This window comes from Balaenoptera physalus (genome assembly GCF_965194825.1).
Source record: "Balaenoptera physalus genome assembly, chromosome: 6".
Lineage (NCBI taxonomy): Eukaryota > Metazoa > Chordata > Mammalia > Artiodactyla > Balaenopteridae > Balaenoptera > Balaenoptera physalus.
Genome location: NC_138885.1, coordinates 71482977 through 71503628, shown reverse-complemented (window position 1 = coordinate 71503628; position 20652 = coordinate 71482977). Strand labels below are relative to the sequence as shown.

General features: G+C 38.1%; 1 protein-coding gene across 1 annotated transcript in view; it reads right to left on the bottom strand.

Annotated features, from left to right (window-relative positions):
* Positions 1 to 2046: 2046 nt before the first annotated feature.
* Positions 2047 to 20652, bottom strand: part of PLEKHA3 (pleckstrin homology domain containing A3) — a 39079-nt gene continuing 20473 nt past the window's right edge. The window contains exons 7-8 of the mRNA XM_082466811.1: positions 19835 to 19950; positions 2047 to 16345 (exon numbers count right to left, since the gene is read on the bottom strand). Of these exons, the coding sequence (XP_082322937.1) occupies positions 16218 to 16345; positions 19835 to 19950 (244 nt within the window). The 3' untranslated portion in view covers positions 2047 to 16217. The remainder of the gene's footprint in view (positions 16346 to 19834; positions 19951 to 20652) is intronic.

The window sequence follows — 20652 nt, the reverse complement described above, 5'->3', positions numbered from 1 at the left end:
TAAGCCCTTGCGCCACAACTACTGAGCCTGCGCTCTAGAGCCCACGAGCCACAACTACTGAAGCCCGCGTGCCTAGAGCCCGTGCTCCACAACAAGAGAAGCCACTGCAATGAGAAGCCCACACACTGCAACGAAGAGTAGCCCCCACACGCAGCAACGAGGACCCAATGCAGCCAAAAATAAATAAAATAAATAAATTTATTAAAAAAACAGAAAATAGATTGGCCCATCGATTCTTCGTGTGTGTGTGGCTGCGTTGGGTCTTCGTTGCTGCGTGCAGGCGTTCTCTAGTTGTGGTGAGTGGGGGCTACTCTTCGTTGCAGTGTGCGGGCTTCTCATTGCAGTGGCTTCTCTTGTTGTGGAGCACGGGCTCTAGGCACGTGGGCTTCAGTAGTTGTGGCACGTGGGCTCAGTAGTTGTGGCTCGCGGGCTCTAGAATGCAGGCTCAGTAGTTGTGGCGCAGGGCTTAGTTGCTCTGTGGCATGTGGGATCTTCCCGGACCAGGGCTCGAACCCGTGTCCCCTGCATTGGCAGGCAGATTCTCAACCACTGCACCACCAAGGAAGCCCTGGCCCATCGATTTTTATTCTAAGGTTATAAAAATAGTTTTATGCCTTTTGGTATGTCTGGGTCAATATTTCCCAAACTCTTCCTTGAGATGTTGGTAGATATGGGAAAATTGTCCCACAGCCAAATAAACTTAGGATTTGGGAAATCGTACTTCTTTATGCAGGACTTCCCAGAGCCTTTGATGAGCTAGTGTGTGTTGTGGTCCTCCAAGAGGCGATACAATGCTCCCCGAACTTATTTGATGATGGAACTGTTTTCACTGGTACTGTACATGATGTAGGCTAAGACAGGCCACAGTAGGTGGAAACATGGGAGGTGTGAAGAGGATTGGATCTTGGTAGAGGAGGAACTGGGTATCACCTAAGAAATGAAATTAAGTGCTATGATAAAAAAAAAAAAAAATCCAAGGTGTTTGAGAGCACATTGCTAGGGCATCTGATCCAGTCAGAGAACTGGGGAACAGTCAGATTAGAGGAAGTTACATGTAGAAGCTGTGACCTAAAGTGTGGGGTGAACTAGGGAGATAAGCAGAAGCTTTCAGGCAGAGGATCCTTGCACCTGCAGATGTCTGGGGCAAGGAGAGCCCGATACATTCAAAAAAGTAGAAAAGGTTAATAAGGGGGTGCAAGAACCTCTGAAGGGCTGGAGGTGAGAAGCAGGGCAACGTTGCAAAAGGCCTCTTACACCATATTATGGACTTTGGGCTTTTCTATAAGAGGTAAGGGGAACCATGAAAGAGATTTAAGCAAACTAGTTACTTGATCAAATTTTACTTTTACAAAGTCTTTAGCTATTCTGAGAAAACTATGACATGTATTTGCCATTCTATGCCCAAGAGCTTATTTCCTCCCAGGGGACTCCACTCATAGGAAGACCTTCACCTATGACCAAATTTCTAACCCTTAATGTCCCTGTAATTACTGTTCCTAGGCTTTATAGCCATCCGTGGAAAGGTCTTTCCTAAGACTGTCTGGGGACTTAGGGAAACAGTAATAAAGCCAGACTGGTAGACTCTCCAGGTAAAGTAAAAGGTGTGGGAGAGGGGGTGACTTGTGAAGACAGGAGGGCAACTTACTGCCGCAATTCTTCTCGGTGAAAATGACCACTGCTGTGGAACTGCAACGGAGGTAGAAGAATCTGGCCCAACAAGCCAAGTTCCGAGGATGCGATGTCAGGAATGTGGCTCCTGGGGACGACTCCCACTTACTCCTGCTCCATTTTAAGAAAAGGTGGGAAGCAGGTAAGAGGAGTGGGCAGGTATGCCAACGCTTTCCAATCTGTCAGGAAATCACTGCAAAAGATAGCACGTCCTAAAAGTGAGGATTCCAAACCTGAAATTCATGCTTATCCTAGAATCTTTAGGGGTCCCTGAGCTCCCTGAGATTATGCATATTTTTTTCTCTTTTTTTTTTTTTAAGGGACATTGTTCCTAGTTTTCATTTCATTTTTAAAGATGCCAATGATAAAAAAAAAAAAAAAGATGCCAATGATTCAAAAAGTTTAAGAAATACTGCCCTACACATTTCAGAGAGGGAACCAGCAGATAGATGCCCAAGCCATCTCAGAAGTATCTACACACAGCTCCCTTAAAAAGAGGATAAGCCCCGCTTTGGAAACCACTTCCATGGCTCTGGTGCTTGGGATTCCTTTCCTTCTGCAGCTAGGAGGGGCCTCTGTTAACAAGTCTTGTGTTGGTGTGTACAGTTGCCCCTCAGTATAGCGGGAGATTGGGGGGGGGTTGGTTCCAGGACCACAGTGGATACCAAAATCCACAGATGCTCAAGTCTCTTATAAAAAATGGCGCAGTATTCGCATATAGCCAAAGCACATCATTCTGTATACTTTAAATCATCTCTAGATTACTTATAATGCCTAATAGAATGTAAATGCTATGTAAATCGTTGTAAATACAATGTAAATGCTATGTAAATATTTGCTGGTGCAGCAAATTCAAGTTTTGCTTTTTGGAACTTTCTGGAATTTTGTTTTTCAAGTATTTTCTACCCGTTGTTGGTTGAATCCAAGGATGTGGAACCCATGGATACAGAAGGCCGACTGTACTTACCCACAAGCGCTCCTGAACCAGCAGAGCTTCAAAGACAAATGCTCCTTGCTAAGGATATAATAGGTATAAATTCCCTGAGTTATAGGGGAAATCTCAGGGATGTGGAGGGAACCTGGTCTGACACCAGCCTCGGCCTCAGAGAGGAACATGGGGGCAGAATTCTTCTCTGCAATTGGAATGAAGTTAGCTCTTTGTTGACAGCCTCCAGCCCATCTGACATCACTGAAATGTTTTTAGATTTTAGTCAGGACACCTGACTCCTCATTCACCCACCTGCTGAGAACCCTGGCCCACATCCATAAGGGGGGCTGGCTGGCTCCCCTCTACTCCCACTTCCCTGCCTCAAACAACCCAAACAAGCTGGAGAGAAGGGACACCAGCAGGCCCATCAGGCCAAGACCGGAAGGGAGATCGAGATGCCCCGTCCCGATAAGCAGAAGGACCACCACAAGGAAGAGAATGAGGCCTCCTGGAGAGGGCCTCCAGAAGGAAAGCGGAAAGTGGAGTACACTGAGATCCAGAGCCTTCGGATAACGTGCCCAAATTCACACAGCTAGTAGCAGAGCTGGATCTAAAAGCCAGGTCTCCGTTTATCACTGTGGTCTTGCCACCCCTTCACAACCGCAAAAATCAAACCTGCTGGAGGGTGAGATGGCCAGAGAATGTTTAAGGAGAGGAGGGCTCTGTCCCCCTTCCAGGTCATTATAGTTCCAGGGCAGGGTAGACAACAAAATCCCTTCAGGTACCTCCCAGTAAAAAGGCCCCTACATAGTCAATTCCTCTTCTCCGAAAGCTAAGGCCAGAAATACTGAACGTTTTATTGGCATTTGCAATATAGCCAGGAAATAGGGTGCTTATCTGATCCAGGATATCATAGGAACAGACAGAGGTGGCAGAGCCAAAAGCTTTGTGGAAACAATGTTATAAGCCCTAAAGAAATAACAGAAAAGAACCTTTCCAACCTACAAGGAAGGAGGCGCCCTGACAAAACAATCAGCTGGATTCTTGGTGGGTGCTGAGACAAAGGGAAACCAGCTGAGGCCCTAGAATGTTTAAGGTAGGGGACTGGAGCCATGATAGGGGAAGTTTCTGAAAGCTGGGAGTTGCATAGATACTACTCCAGAGAACTTGGAGGGTTTGGTTTTATTCATTTCAGTTTATGACTAGGATGAGTATTTTTTCACTCAAATTTCTTTCTTTCAAAAAAGAATCCTCAAAGTAATGGTATGAATGAAGAAGCATCCTTACAAGGACTATACTTTCCATTTTTCCTTAATACACAAGGCGGCTGTGAAAGGGATTCAAAGAGCATGGCCTTCAGCCTGGTGACCGTTCTTTGAGTTCCTTTCTCTTTCCCATCTTAGGGAGAGAGGAATTTGATGGTGATGGTGATGGTGATGGTGATGGTGATAGTGATGGCAGTTTCCGTCACATGTGCTCTAGATCAGAAAATCATCTTTAGTTATTAACCTGCTGACATGAGCACACATTGCTAGTTTCATTGTCCAACCCTGTGTGAAAATGTCTTGACTTGCTTAGGACAGAAAACCAGAGATAGAAGCAAAAGGCCAGGTATATCAAGATCAACATTTACCTAATACCACCTCCAACAATGCTTCTCAAACTTTAAAGCGCATAGGAACCACCTGCACTTGCTCAAACGCAGACTCTGGTTCAGCAGATCTGGGGTGGGGACCTGGGAGTCTGCGTTTCTAAGAAGCTCCCAAGTGAGGCTGATGCTGATGACCCTCAGACCATGCTAAGAACAACCTGGACAAATGTCTGGCCTTTCACGCTGCTAGATGATGGTCCCAAACCTTAATGCTTTTTATATACACCTCTTCTTAAATGCAACAGTTAGGAGTGGGAGTTTCCACCTGGCTCAGTGGTCTTCAACCCTGGCTACCCATTGGAATTACTGAGGAGCTTTTAAAAATACCACTGTAATTGGTCTGGGTCAACCTAGCATCAGGAAGCTTAAATGCTCCTGGGGGTTTCTAATGCACAGCCAAGGTAGGGAACCCCTGATCTCGCCAAATAAGGTGATCCACTTAATGTTTCCACTTCAAGGTTAACTGTTATTCTCCTAATATCTTTTCTCACATCACAGCACTAACTTTAACTTAGCCAAACAGATTTTACATTTAAGTGTGCAGCAAACGAGTAGTCATATTTTTTTTTTTTAAAGCAAAGGTTACCCTTCCTTAAATTTCCAAAATTTTTCTTAGTGACATGGCAAATTTATTAAGCATTTTTCCCCATAGTGTTGACATGGCTCAGTTTTATTGATTTATAAAATTGCTACAATACTTTAAACAAGCAGGATTTTCATAACAAAAATATCGAGTACACCTTTTGGCATCTGGAAGGAAAAAGAATGCTCACAAAATAATTATACATATATTTTTAAATGAAGTTTATTTTTCCCCCGGGAATAAAAATCCTATTCTGAAAATGTTTCAAAATTAGAGTGCTTAGTTATAGCAATCTAAAGCCATTTTTGCTATTAGGTTACTAGGTTTATTTAGAGACTAGCTTTTCAATCAACTTCAATATTTCCAATTTATTTAACTTCTAAAGTTACAAACTGTTCATTTAAATACCCACAAACTCTTATTCCAAGAAGCATATGTATTAGTTAAAACTAACCAAAAATAGAGACATTTAAAAGGAAAAAAAATAAAATAAACCATGTGTTCATGTTTCCAATAATATTTATACACACAAAGAAAAATCTATTTAAAAACAATCATGATATTTTCTAATGCTTGCTTTTTTATGTTAGTGTGCAAATGTGAATAATAAATACTATTCAACTAGCTAACTAAAAAACTGAACATTTAGGAAAGCCAACTGTAGTTAAGATAGTCAATTTATCTCAACTATTAAAAATAAAACAGTGAGTTTTTAAGTACACTGGAGAATTAGAAAGCAAAGATGAATACTAGCAACATAGTGCTTAGTAAGTGGTCAATACTGACTGAACAAAATTTTTTTAAGAAGTGGATAAATATATACCCTCTCCTAAATCTAGATGCCTCCAATAACTCCCCACTCTTCCCAAGTAATTCATTTTCCAAAACAGTCCACCAAATATGGAGATACTGAGGAGGCTATTTTGGGGGACTCTAACCATCAATCAAAATGGGAGAAAAAGTTACAAATATCAAATCCTGTTGTACACCTGCAACTAATATAATGTTATATGTCAATTATACCTCAATTAAAAAAATAAACCTCTATTTTGTATGAGCCATTAAAAAATAGAGAAAAAGATAAAATAGAGTGAATACGAAAAAAAAGGAAAGTTAGAATTGGAAAAGTTCATATGACTTTCTCTTTGGCTAATTACAGGTAATATTGGAAAGCTCTTAGAAACTTACTTTTAACATTCAACCATGATTTTGATAACATTCAACCATGATTTTAATAACATTCAACCATGATTTTTATAACATACAGCCATGATTTCTTCAGAGCTCGTAAAAAGGAAAGGTTGAGATAACACAGAATTTTGACAGAGGGCAAAAAAAAAAAAAATCACGAGTCTTTTACTGTCTCTAGAGCAAGCTAGAGACTTGAACTTAAAAACATCATCTAAAAAATTATATCCATTCCTTTACTCCCAAAAGAAAGAAAAACACCTGCGGGTGTCAAATCTGACAGTGACAGATGCAAACATTATAGCTGAGGAAGTCACATGTCCCCCCAAAGAAACTGTTATGAGGACAAAAAATGATAGGTCATTGGTAGGTACATTTTGCTAGGCTTCATGACTTAAGCCAAATTTAAGGACACTTAAATTTGTGTGGCCAACGTAGCCTGATTCACAAAAGCAAGAAAGAAAACTTGCAGTCTGTACACTCTCCCCCCAAAAGTCACAGCCTGTATTTTAAAAACACAGCAAGGAGAAAGAAGGGCAACTTGTCTAAGGAGGTTTGCTACTTATGCAAAACCACAAATGAACTAAAACTCTTCTCTCAAGTGATGACTAAGGGTGATCTAAATGCAAAAGGTGACACATGCAAAGCACTGGTATGCTATAGTATTTCACTTCCTAAACTCATACTTTTTAAAGTTTTTTTAAAGTATGGCACTGTTTTTTTTTTTTCCTGAGCACCACATCAAGGTTGCAAAGGTCTTCGAATTCACAAAGGCACTGCTAGTAAGTTAATGGTGTGCATTACTCATGCACACATATACACTTGGCCTGAATAGAGAGATGATGGGTTATTTTTGTTTCCATTTAAAAATATACACACATGATTAAATTCACCCTAGTGTGATAGTGGAAACTGAAAACAGGGAATCAATTATGAGTTGTTCAACTTGGTTTATTGTGAGTGCCTGAAAATGTAATCTAGCAAAATTCTGCAAAGTCAGACCATAATCATTGCCCTATATTCTGGATGACAGAATATCCTTGCCACCATTCCCACACCTTCCCCACCAAGCCCACAGCAGACATCATTAATCAAGTAGGTAGGTCACTCTCTGCTGATCCTAGCCTCAAACTTAGAATCCCCGAAAGCCACAACTAACTGAGCAGAGTTGGCACAGAAGGAAAAAAACCCAAAAAGACAGTATGCCAATGGTCAGGTACGTTAAACCACAGATATTTACTGCCTCACACTTCTTTCTGGCCAACAACTGCAAAACAAGAAAACAAACAAAATAATAAAGTCAAATAGGAGTTGTATATATGACTTGTAGTCTAAGGCCTCACCCAAGATGGGGTGTCACGACAAGGAGCTCTAAACAATCGTCTGGGTATGCCAGTTCTGAAGGCATGCTGAAACACTTGTATAGCCTAGTAACCACAAATGCCACAGGAAAAGGGCAAGTATAGAAATTTCCTATTTAATTTAAGTACAGAGTCTGATTCTGATGGTAAGACTTAAAAGGTATTTGTTGTATGCTCATTTACCATATAAATTTGGCAAATGAAGGTTTTTAATCATGTACACATGTACACATTCCAAGACAGAAATCTAGACGCTTAACTTTTACCATCTCTAGGCCACATTTTTGATTGCTGCCAAACAAACAAAAAACACAACTCTATTTTGACCAAGTAATGGTAGCTTCTACAGCAAACTTATTTTATCCTTTGTAGCTCAACTTGTAAAATCAATTGTAAAACTAAACATAAATAACTAAACATATCTCAAAACAAAATGGTTCCAAGTTGCATTGTCCACAACCAAAATAACATGCATACAGAACTGTACGCACACACACTCACACACACAATTAAAGAAAAGCACTAGAAACTCCAGGATTACTTTCAAAAGAAAATGGCCTCATTCTAGCTATCTAGAAAAAGCTATCAATTCATAGTTCCTTGCATAGAAGGGTTAAAAAGGAAATAAAAGAGCTAGAATTTCAGGTCAGTAATGGCAGCGGTTAGAATTATCCTACTGTCACACACAAGACATACTTATAAAGATATGTAGAGTCACCTTCTCCTTTATTACCAGCTGCACCACATAGATGTGCCACTGTTTACTTAACCACCTTGCTTTTGATGAGGGGATCTGAATGACTGCATAAAAGTCACTTACACTTACATAAAACAAAAGTCCATGTGTAGAGGAAAGGTCTGGAAGGGCACGTAGCAGAAGAGTGGTTACCCCTGGGAGAGTGGGGGTGACAAGGTGAACTTTCACTTTATTCACACTGTCTAAATGATTACTTAATAAAGAGAATATATTCAGGTACGGCTTTAAAAAAAAAAATAAGAGGAATCGGGGGGAATAACCCAGCTCTCTCAGAGTCTGAAGTCCAGAGTGCTGAGACAGAAAGATGACGGCACTGAGCGGGACTGAAATGCTTTCCTAGGACCCCTCCTCTTCACTACACATAAGTATTCTTCATTATTCTTCATTCCTAAACTGCTACATCTCATCCAAGATGACCACCTCTGCCTACTAAAACCAAAAGAGGGTGGGAAAGAAAAGAGTGTGCAGGTATAGCTCCTGACAGCCATGGATCCTTTCATGACACTATTCTCTCTCCTTTGTTCCTAACTGTCCCCATGCTACCAAATCTGGTAATATACTTTATATTGAGATTTAAGTGGGTAAAACAGTCTTTGTGACAACTTTCAAAAGCACAACTATCAACAGCATCCTCCTCTCACTCTGACACTAAGGAGGAAATTCATTACAGAGTCACGTATTTTATTCATCTTTGGTATTCTGAATATATTACCCCTCACTGATGTCAAAGGAATTACTTAATTTGTTAATATTCCTGTATATTAATTCATTTGTTTTATCTATCAAATTAATCAAAACATAATCCTCCCTTCCATAAGTTCTGGATTTTATAAATTCTGGGTTAGTTACTTATTCAGCAACTAACGTTAGTCCAGAAGCATATTAACTAAAATACTAAATGAAGAGGTAATTTAAACACTTAAGTGTTTCAGGATATAGTTACAAAATATTTATGATTCTAATCAATCGCATGTGAGTTAATCTTGGTTCTGTGTATCCTGGTTGCTCTTGTATTCTTGTACTTTAACATCCTTGTTACGAAGCTAAATTGAGGTAATGCAACTGGCCCATAGTAAGTGTTTTATTATCAAAGAGACCAAGAAAAGACTATTTGGGGGGAAGGGGTGCACATTACAGGACAGAAGGGGGAAATTCCATCCTATGAAAACATACTAGATTAGTTGCTGCATTTGGGGAAGAGGCAGCATAAGGGCTCTAAAGATGTAGACATTAAAGTTCCAGAGATGAAATATCAAAGCAAATAATGAGACATAATAAAAATAATATATTTACATCTAGGGAGGGGGAAATGCCAGCATCAAGCTAATAGCAGGCACTGTTTGACCCTGCCCATGACTACCTGTTTCTTTTGTCTTACCAAAGTCATCCTGGTAATTTGCAAAGAGGTTTATCCACGCTAAGCAACTGGCCATTCTTTTGTGGAAAAATTTCTAGCATCTCTAGTGTACTGATATTTACAGCCCTTTGTCACAACCATGGGACTCTACTTTAGTGAGAGAGAATGCAAACCTCCTTACAAATAAAAATCCCCTTCCCCAAAAAGTATGCAACTCACTATCCATAAGAAGAGCAATGGGAGCACCTACTCACATTTCACCTCTAAAAATTAGTATTCAGTGTTAGCATATACACTCTTAATCCAGACACAAAGACGATACTTAAAATAACTGAGCAAATGCAGACATTCTGCTTTATATAAGTTCATAACATTTTCTGAAAAGTATACAAACATTCACTAGGTCATAGGTGCAGTGACTGGAGTCTACTATTTCTCTACTTCTATACTCTATATATTCAGAGTATCTCATCTACTGGCTGTAAGGCATATAAACATCACCTCCTTAATTCTGTTTTCTATACTTCATATTTAGATGATTAAAATAAAACTCAATACCAATAAAGCTTAAAAGCACATCAAAATTGTTATTATATGCTTTTAAAAGTTTTACGTAACTATTACTGATTGGATTTTTAAGGCTTTAATGTGTCTTAAATAACATTTAACCTGAGCATTTCACGTGAAGTTTAGTTAAATGCAGGGTCAATAACATCAAACACTAGAGAATTCCCTGGCGGTCCAGTGGTGAAGACTACGCCTTCCAATGCAAGGGGTGCAGGTTTGATCCCTGGTTGAGGAGCTAAGATCCCACATATCTTGTGGCCAAAAAACCAAAACATAAAGCAGAAGCAAAACTGTAATAAATTCAATAAAGACTTTAACAATGGTCCACATTAAAAAAATCTTTAAAAAAACAATAATAATAATAATATCAAACACTAGATTTTCCCATGTATCAATAATTCTTCCTTTGGTGAAAACATCTTTATTCAAGTCTAAATGGGTTATTGAATTAAGAGTGATAGTACTAATAATAATAATGATAACAATATTTATAATAGCTAATACTTATTAACACATACTATGTGCCAGGCACTGGTCTAAGTGCTTCATATGTATTGATTCTTCTAATCCTCACAACAACTCTATGAGGTAGGTAATATAGTAAAACCATATTAACTGAAAATCATTAGAGAGTGGAAAGAATGAATTACAGAATAATACTTTCTAAAATTTTCTACACATTATTACCCTTTAAACCTAGACTTCCAGTTAAATATAGTAGACTGACCAACATGTCAGAACAGACTACATAGCCATGAGATTTCAACAAGTTTATAAAAATAAAATCCAGGAGGAGGTGTGATAACTAACCTCGCAGAGTAGAGGAAGTTAAAGCCTACGTACCCAGAAGAGAGGAGCCAATACACTCAACCAAACACCTAACAAGTTCAGAACCTGGAAGTAGCAGGTGCTGCAGAAAAAGGGGATGAGGCATAGGGCTGAAATTAGGACTAGATGTCTATAAAATGGGCAACTGGACCCCAGGTCCTCTCCCCATTCTCCACAGCCAGACAACCCACCCACCCCCAAACTCCATCCACTGGAGAAGCTGAACCTGAGGGTCACCAAACATAGAAGAAGACTGAGGTGGGGTGGGGCAGGGTATGTGGAGGCCGAAAATAGAAGGATTAAGTAAAAAACCACCATACAAACTGTGGAGTCCTCAGCCCTTTTTTCCCACCCTGCTGCTAGAACTGAGGAATCCTTCCTAGAGAAACTGAATAGCTCCAAAGAAAAGACCTCCTCTGAAATTTAGGGAACTCCAAGACAAAAGGCCAGCTCTCTGACTGAGGCAGATAACTGATAAACCCAGCCCACACATAAAGAACTATGAAGTTAGCTTTTTAGTACCTAATTCTTAATATGAATGGATGACCTCTCCAACTTTCTAAGAAAGCCTTCAGATGGAAGACACAATCCAAAACAAACAGAACAGGAAACAATGCAGGAAACAGGAAAGACATGAGGAAAAAAACCATAATCATCCTCATGAAAATGGAACAGAGAAAAAAAGATATCTTAGAAATTAAAAGATACAGCTAAAAAAAAATTCAGCAGAAGAGCTGGAGGAACAGAAAAAGAACAATTACAATACTACAACTTAGGAGAGAAAAGAGGATCAATTAGAGGTCCAACATTCTTTTAAAATTAGAGGATCAGGGGCTTCCCTGGTGGCGCAGTGGTTGAGAATCTGCCTGCCAATGCAGGGGACATGGGTTTGAGCCCTGGTCTGGGAAGATCCCACATGACGCGGAGCAACTAGGGCCGTGAGCCACAATTACTGAGCCTGTGCGTCTGGAGCCTGTGCTCCACAACAAGAGAGGCCGCGATAGTGAGAGGCCCACGCACCGTGATGAAGAGTGGCCCCCGCTTGCCGCAACTAGAGAAAGCCCTCGCACAGAAACGAAGACCCAACACAGCCAAAAAGAAAAGAAAGAAATTAATTAATTAATTTAAAAAAAAAAAATTAGAGGATCAGTCCAGGAGGTCCAACATTCAAATGACAGGAATTCTAGAAAAACGGGATGGAGAAAATGGAGGAGAGAAAATTACCAAAAAGATGACACAAAAAGTTTCCCAGAATTGAAGTAGACAAGTCTGCAAACTGAAAGATTCCACCAAGTCAAGTACCCATCAACATGAATGAATAAAAGACCCACACATCCTCATGAAATGTTGGGCATAAAGAGAAGCTCTTAAAAGCTTCCAGAGTGTAAAAACAGGTCCCATGTAAAAGAATGGTATCAGAATTTTCACAGGAATCATGAAGGCTATAAGACAATGCAGCACTGCCTTTAACATTCCAAGAGAAAATTATTTTCAACAGAGACTCCAAACTACCAATCTATCAAGAGTAGAGACACTTTCAGACCTGTAAAGCCTCAAAATCTTTACCTCTCATGCACCTTTTCCCAGGGAGTTTTTGATAGTGGATATACTTTGGCAAAAAAGTACAGTAAATCAAGAAAAAAGATCCAATAAACAGGAGATCCAACATGAGACTGAAAAACAAAGGGATCCCAGAATGACCACCAAGCCATGCACGGGCCTGGAGAGCAATGGTCCAGATGGCAGAAGATGAAGGACTGTGGAAAAAATGTCCCCAAAGGGAAAAGAAAAAAAAAAAGGAACTGATGGATTATCTAATGTTTTTTAGCATTTAAGCCTTTGGATACTCATCGTGACAGGTATATTAAAAACTAAGCATATTTTAAAGTCAGGAAATTATTATTGTAATTCAAGGAAAAATAAGATTCTAGTAGAAAGGAAACAATGATAGGAAACAATTGATAATGATCAATAAACAACATTTATATCTATTGATTTAACAAAAAAGTTGTGATTAATCTACATTGGGAGGGGTGGGGGAGGTGAGGATATAAGCAAAGTAATCCTGCCTGTCATAAAAGGAATTCAAAAAATCATTTTTAAAATTGACAAATCAAGAAAGCGTAATAAAACATATTTTCAAGGAAGGTAAACACTAGAACAAACCACTAAGAGCTAAAAGTACTTGTCTCCAGGGCTCCAAGAGGAGGAACTACTCCTTTTCATTATAAGCCTTCTACTTCTACTTGAGCTTTTAAATTATGTGCATGAATTACTTTAGTAAAAAGAAAGCTAATTTTTAAAAAAAGAAAAGAATTCAAACTTACAAATTCAGTATGAATTCAAAGACAGGAGGACTGTGGAACTGGAAAGCATGAGAAGGAAGCCCTATCTACCAGCTACAATTACTTACCCCACCAGGGCTATTCACAGAGAGACCTCCTCAGAGGAGCTCCCGCAGCCTAACCAGGCTTTCTTACAGGCCAGGATATTCCCTCTGCACCAAGTGGCAGGAGCAAACGACAGACCCACAGGCACTTCATTTAACAAAAGTGAAGAATTGGTAGAGTCCAAATTAATGATACTATATTGTGTATGGAATCAGTATAAACAGCAATAAAATACTGCCATATTACAAGGACACATTTCCTGAGATCTTATGATAATTTCTAAACACTAAGTATAATAGCACACAGTGGAAATCTACAATTCAGGGTGAAGTTCCATGGCGACAGTCAAAATGAAGATACTTTACCTCTTGCCTTGGAATTTAAGCTTAAGCAGTAGCATGCATTTCTGGACTTATCCTGATTAAAGATAACAATAATTCAGTGTAATATAACAAAGTTCAAATTTGGTCCATTTACAAAAGAATTCTCATCAAAGTTGTTTTAATCATAGAAGCCTTGGATTCCCACACAACACAAACCAGGTGCTTGAAAAGTAAAGCAAGTACTAGTTCTGCTTAGAAGATCACTGATACACCAAGAGTCTCTAAATTTCTCAATAACCCCATGGCCTAGATAAAGCAAAACAAGAACAACCAATAGTTATACATTACAGAAAGTCCTGACAAACTAAAATTCTTATGAAATTGTTCTTATTTGGTTCATCTTTTTCTTAAAATTCAAAAAAGTCAGGCACACTTGAAAATACACTGGGCTCCTCAAAATGCAAGGTTCCCTGAAGCTTTATAGGTTGCTTCATGCTACCAACTCACCGATCAAAACCTAGATGTAATTCAAGATACATTGATATCCCCTAAAAAAAAAAAAATGATTTCACAAATGTGTTGGTTCCTAAGGGAGAAAAGGTGGCTCCAGTCACAATAAAAGCCAATATAGCAAACTTGTTCAAAGGACCTGTTTCAAGGAGAAAAAAATGATATGAACCAGAAATAACTGTATTTTATTTTTAAAAATATTTACAGAAAACTGTTCAGGAACTCATATTTTTTGATAAAGCAATAGAAAACGGATTTATTTTCCATGAGTTCAAAAGCTTTGTTATAGTGTTTTCATTATAAACCTACTGGTTCAAAAAAAAACTACCAGAGAAACTCCCACAGTTAGTACCACCTTGACCTTCATAGTCTTATCACCACTTATTCTTACTACAAAAAATAAAAAATTAAAAAATAGAAGAAGCAAAAAAATCTGATTACTCGCTCAACATGAAAACTTACTACATTATCAAACTTCTTTTTTCTCAAATTAGACATATGAAGTATAACATATGAGCAGAAAGATTCCTCTTAATATAGTCTAATGACCTGTGTGCTATTTAAAATCACAAATACTTTAAGTAGCATAGAGTTTATCTAAATGTATATTAATGTATATAGATTGTTTATGTCCATTTTAAACTTAAGGAAGAAAGCCTATAACTACAGACTATTTTAATAAGGAAATACCAAATATTAATTCTTTTAAAAAAATTCTCACATAAACTTACAAGAGAAATTTAAAATGAATAGGACGCACTATTCTAAGCTCACAGGCAAAAAAGCTAAAAATATGCCTAATTTGTGTATTTACTATGAGGTCCAAAGATACAAACAAAATCAAAGCAATAAAAAATATTATTACCACTTGATAAAGATTAGACAAACTATCAATAAATGTAAAAAATACAATGTATTATATGATGAGTTTGAATGCAAAAACCACATATTTATTAAACATATGATTAACTTAAAAACACCAAACCAGTTTGTTTTAAAGTGCTCCTCATCCAAAACCTTGGACAAAACCATCACTCCAAAGTGAACTGAAAAAACAGTTTACAAGGCAAACACTGACAATAGGTATGGACAGGCACTACCAAAAAATGCTATTTGTTCTTTAATTAAATAATGCCATTCTCAAGTTACGTAGGGCAGTCACCTTGACAGATTCCTTTTTTATAAATATTCATAAATAAAAAATGTCTAGATATTCTAAAGAGCTGCAAACATTAATACCTTACTTACAACAGCAGCTTTTGTCTATTTTCAGAAAAAAGCACTAAAATCCTCTTCCACTGCAAGTCATTTATTTCTCTGGTGGAAGTGAGCAAGGTCACTACAATATTAACCTCTTTTCTAGAACAATGTAAATAACAAGGTATACACATCTTAAATTTGGTAGGTCATAAAAGTTAGGATGCAATCATTTTTTTTGATGCAACAGAAAAATAAATAAGTAAAAATTAAATACTTTAACCCAATATTTGGTACTGACAAGTCAGTAGTGTCAACTTCATATACAAAGGACAGCACAATCTGGTTTTTAAAAAATCCTCAATGTCATGGTATTTGGGGTAAAAATATTTCGAATATTAAATGTTTCCTTTTTGCTTAAAGGAATATAATACAAACACCATCAAGCTGCGACCGTAACTCACTTTCAGCTGGGGTAAAGTGACCATTTGGCCCATGGCACAAGTTACATATACCACACTTCTGTCAAACTGAAACCTTAGGTTTATAAGATTTCATGTTTATAAGCTACAATACACACTGACTAAGATGTCAGTCCCTCACAGTATTTTAGAAAAATATCTACATTTGTCCTTACAGATGTCAAAATGTTACACCATCATTTGTTCAAAAAAAAAAAAAAAGATGCACATTCATACTGTGAAGTTATTAGGAAAATACTCTTGCAAATAAACTATATAAAGATAAAATACACTTCAAAGGTATGTGGGTTGTTTTTCGTTTGTTTGTTTTACAATATTCTATAAAGTGCAGAGAAATCCTAAGGGAAAAATTACTCCCTATAACATAGTTTAATTACAGCAGCTTTTGCATAGCAATACTTAGAGGAAGTTGGACACTTCCGTTTCCTCAGGAAGAGAAGGGTGGAAGAGGATCTCCCGATTCAGATTTTTTTTTGGCCATAAGTCTGCTTTCTTCAGGAATGGTTGCTGATGCCAAATCTCCATTAAGTGTATTTCTTGAACAGTGAACAGGTCCTATTAAGAAATTGATTAAAAGGTTAAACATCCTATCAATATTAACTCCAGTCCTCCATGAAAGAATATTTCCTATTCAGGGACATGAAATTCCTTTAGCTTCCTGCTAACTTTTTGATCGTTAGTTTAAGAGTAAAAATGTAACTTTTCTAGTACTGGCAGTTGTAAGGAGAAACTCCAGAGTTCTTGAGAAATTATGAAACTATCTGAAGTAGAGATACTTGTTTTGTTCATTGCCAGAACTATCTGAAGTAGAGATACTTGTTTTGTTCATTGTTGGCACACATGAGCAGCCAATAAGTATTTGCTGAATTGAATTTTTCTTAACTATTGCTTTTCCAACCTGATCGTTTTAATGCGGTTGGTATCCTCCTCATTTTCTAGGTAAAGAAACCAAGTCCCAGAAAAGATTACAGGCCTAACCCAAGAATCACACAATTGGTAACAGAACTGGAACTAATTCAGGTCTTGCTCTTTTCATCACAAGACTTTGTTTTTCTTTCTTTTTTTTTAAATATTTTCATTTTATTGGAGTATAGTTGATTTACAATGTTGTGTTAGTTTCAGGTATACAGCAAAGCATCACAAGACTTTCTGAGCAAACCTGACAAGGTACGTCACAGTGAAAGTTCTCACATCTCCATCTGGGATGCAGCTCACAAAACTATCACTGCAGCTGCCAAGTGAGCACATCAAACACATTGGCATGGTCCTATTCACTTTCACATGTACATATTTTTTTAAGTTAGCATGAACATTTATTACTTTTATAATTTAAAAAAAATCTAGTTAATAAAAGTAGAAGCAGCTGCATCTCTCAAGGAAAAGAATATGCTGCAATAAAGACTTTCAACTAAGATTGCTAATTTGCAAAACATACTAAGAAAGAGCACTAATTCAGTCTCTGCTTTGTCAACTAACTGGGACACTAAACTTTAGGATAAACAGAAGGAAATCTAAGGATAAAACTCTGACCTACCCTACACTTGCCAATTTTAAAAAGTTCTAGAGAAGTGAGATATATGTATGTATATAAATATTAATGCATGTGTATATAAATATTAATGCATATATGGGTGTGGGTGTGTGTAACTAATTTTGTTACTCTCCTTAACAGCTAAATTGGGGGGTGTTAAATGGAATATTTACACTTAGATCTTATAAAAGTAGTTTTCAAAAATTCAGAACCAGAGTGCCTAAAAGAGAAGAGAGCTAAGGAAAATGGCTGGCTTTAAAAAAATTAATTTAGCTATCACAAATGAAAATGACACCCTTAAAAAAAAGAAATGGCAGGACTTCCCTGGTGGCGCAGTGGTTAAGGATCCACCTGCCAATGCAGGGGACACGGGTCTCAGCCCTGGTCCAGGAAGATCCCACATGCCGCAGAGCAACTAAGCCCGCAAGCCACAACTACTGACCCTGTGCACCACAACTACTGAAGCCCACGCGCTCTAGGGCCTGGTGCCGCAACTACTGAGCCCGCGTGCTGCAACTACTGAGCCCGTGCGCCTAGAGCCCATGCTCCACAACAAGAGAAGCCACCGCAATAAGAAACCCCCGCACCGCAACGAAGAGTAGCCCCCGCCCGCCACAACTAGAGAAAGGCTGTGTGCAGCAATGAAGACCCAATGCAGCCACAAAATTTAAAAAAAGAAATGGCATCTAAAGAAAAGTACAAGGCAGAATAGAACTCTTTCATAAGCTCTGGATGAAAAGGGTCATGTATAAAAGGCAGAAAGAGCAAGGTAAATCGGAATGTATGTTACCTGTCCCAGGTGACATTTTTTCCCATACTTAAGCTCTTTAACCATCTTCCTCTTTTTCTTATCACTTCCAAGATGTAGTAAATTGGCCCAGGAAAGTTTCTTTCTCCCAACCCCTTCCGACACTCAATCCTTTTCCTTCTTTCATTTCTTTACTCATTGCCCCAACTTATATTCAAAATGATAATGAGCATAGCGTTCCATATCAATAAATAGATTAGTTCTGTAAGAAAAATGGGCATTAAAAAAAAAAAAATGCAGGCTTCCCTGGTGGCGCGGTGGTTAAGAATCCTCCTGCCAATGCAGGGGACACGGGTTCGAGCCCTGGTCCGGGAAGATCCCACATGTCGCGGAGCAACTAAGCCTGTGCACCACACCTACTGAGCCTGCGCTCTAGAGCCCGTGAGCCACAACTAGTGAGCCCACGTCCCACAACTACTGAAGCCCATGCGCCTAGAGCCTGTGCTTCGCAACAAGAGAAGCCACTGCAATGAGAAGCCCATGCACCGCAACGAAGAGTAGCCCCTGCTCGCCGCAACTAAAGAAAGCCCACGCACAGCAACAAAGACCCAACGCAGCCAAATATAAATAAATTAAATAAATAAATTTATTTTTTAAAAAATGCCATCAACTTCTCAAGATCTGAAAATGATCAGCAGTCCCCTTTAGAATCTCAACCATTTTCATGAACTTTACATTTCTCCTCTAATTAAACCTGTTTAACCTTCTGGTTAAGTAAAGCAACTCTATCTTATGCAATGTTTTCAATATATTCAAATACTAGAAATCCAACACCATTGTTTAGTCCCATTTCAGCCACACTATAAATTAGCTGGGCTCTTCTAGGCCATCTAAAGAATTTAACCACCATTCACCATGTCATTTCCATAAGGGAAATAAAATCTTGTTCCAAACAGCTGACTTACAAATAAACTCTTGGAACACAATCTGTTGCTTAATTGAGAACTGTATGTAATTTCTATCCCACATGTTTCATGGGCAATAGTAAAGACTCTGAAAAGCAAAAGTCTATTAATGGAGTTGTAATAATAATACCATATTTGCATTCACTGAAAATCATGGTCACTACTGTCGAAGTAGATATTCTGACAGACTTTCAAAGCTTTTTCTCTGAAGAGAAAAATAATTAAATTTTAACATAAATCACAAAACCTTTCCTAAAGTATTCAATCACAGTATGCTGACTCTTTAGTAATAAGGAAGAAAAAGGTACAGGAATAAATGTTATTATAATTCATCACCACCACCAGAAAAAATTATTGTCCTTGGCCATTTCAAATTCTTTAAGTAACAATGCTGATTTTTTTTCTTTGAACTTAGAACTTGCCTTTATTTTCCCCTAGAATCCTACCTACAATTTATGCTTTCTTCTAACATGTTTTTTAAATGCAAACACGATGGGAATATAAATTACTAAGCGATTACTAAAATGCAGTGGGAGTAAAAGATTTTGATATTACATATATAAATCTAAGATATGGTATTTACAAAGATATACTTAGTACTTCTTAATAACAAAGGTGACTGTAAGAGGATATATGAGCTTCTGTTGATTGTGTGCTAGTTGCTTAGCTCTGAATTAAGGAATTAATCCAAGGGCAAAGTACAGTGTTCACTATCAGTATCCTTCATTTCAACAATTACAGAGCCCCACATGAATTTTGCTGAATAGGCCAAAGGGAGAGACACAGCCCTTCTAACTTACTATCTGGATCTTCGAGAGGAACATCATTACAGGAGTCTGTATCTGAGTAGGTTCTTCGGCGCCGCTGGGAGAGTCGGTGAAGTGTAGACACTGTTTCTTTTATAGAGTGGCTACTCCTGCAAATTAAATAAAAAGCATTAAATTGTAAGGACTTCAACAAATGAAAACACCCTCAACTGCAGTTTTCAATGACTTCTCTTTAAATGAAAGAAGAACTATTTTAATACCCAAAGTTCTACTTTAGCAACGTTCTACTCCTTCAGAGGTCAGGCCACAAACAAGTCAAATCATTTAGAATCTAGTTGGTAAGCTGGAGAATACAGCCTCTGAGCCAAATTAAAAGGAAAAGAGGTACAATGAAGAAGTGATTTCTTTTATAGAGGAAGGTCCAGCTAGAGAGTAAACATATCAGATGGTTAACAAGTGTTTAAAAACTAAAAGTTATGGATTTCACAAGTGCATGTATCTAGTGTCATCCATAGCCAATCTAAAACAGCAGAGCAAAGGGGATGGGCAAGCAGTATGGGAGCATGCTAGGAGCCAACTCACTGACAGCAGCAAGAGCGGATAAAGATGGCAAATGGAGGCTAGAAAAACTAGTTTTAAAAAATCAGTCTGGAAAACCAGAAAACTAGAAAAATCAACCTAAAAAATTCAACACAGAAGCAAATCACCACCACCCAACAGCACCTCAACTACCACTGGATGACAGCCCAACATTACTGTTCTTAATGACAACTTTGATTCATCAAAAAATAAAGTTTAAAAATTCTTATTATATCTTATTTAATAAGGTAGAAAGGATAAAATACAGGTCA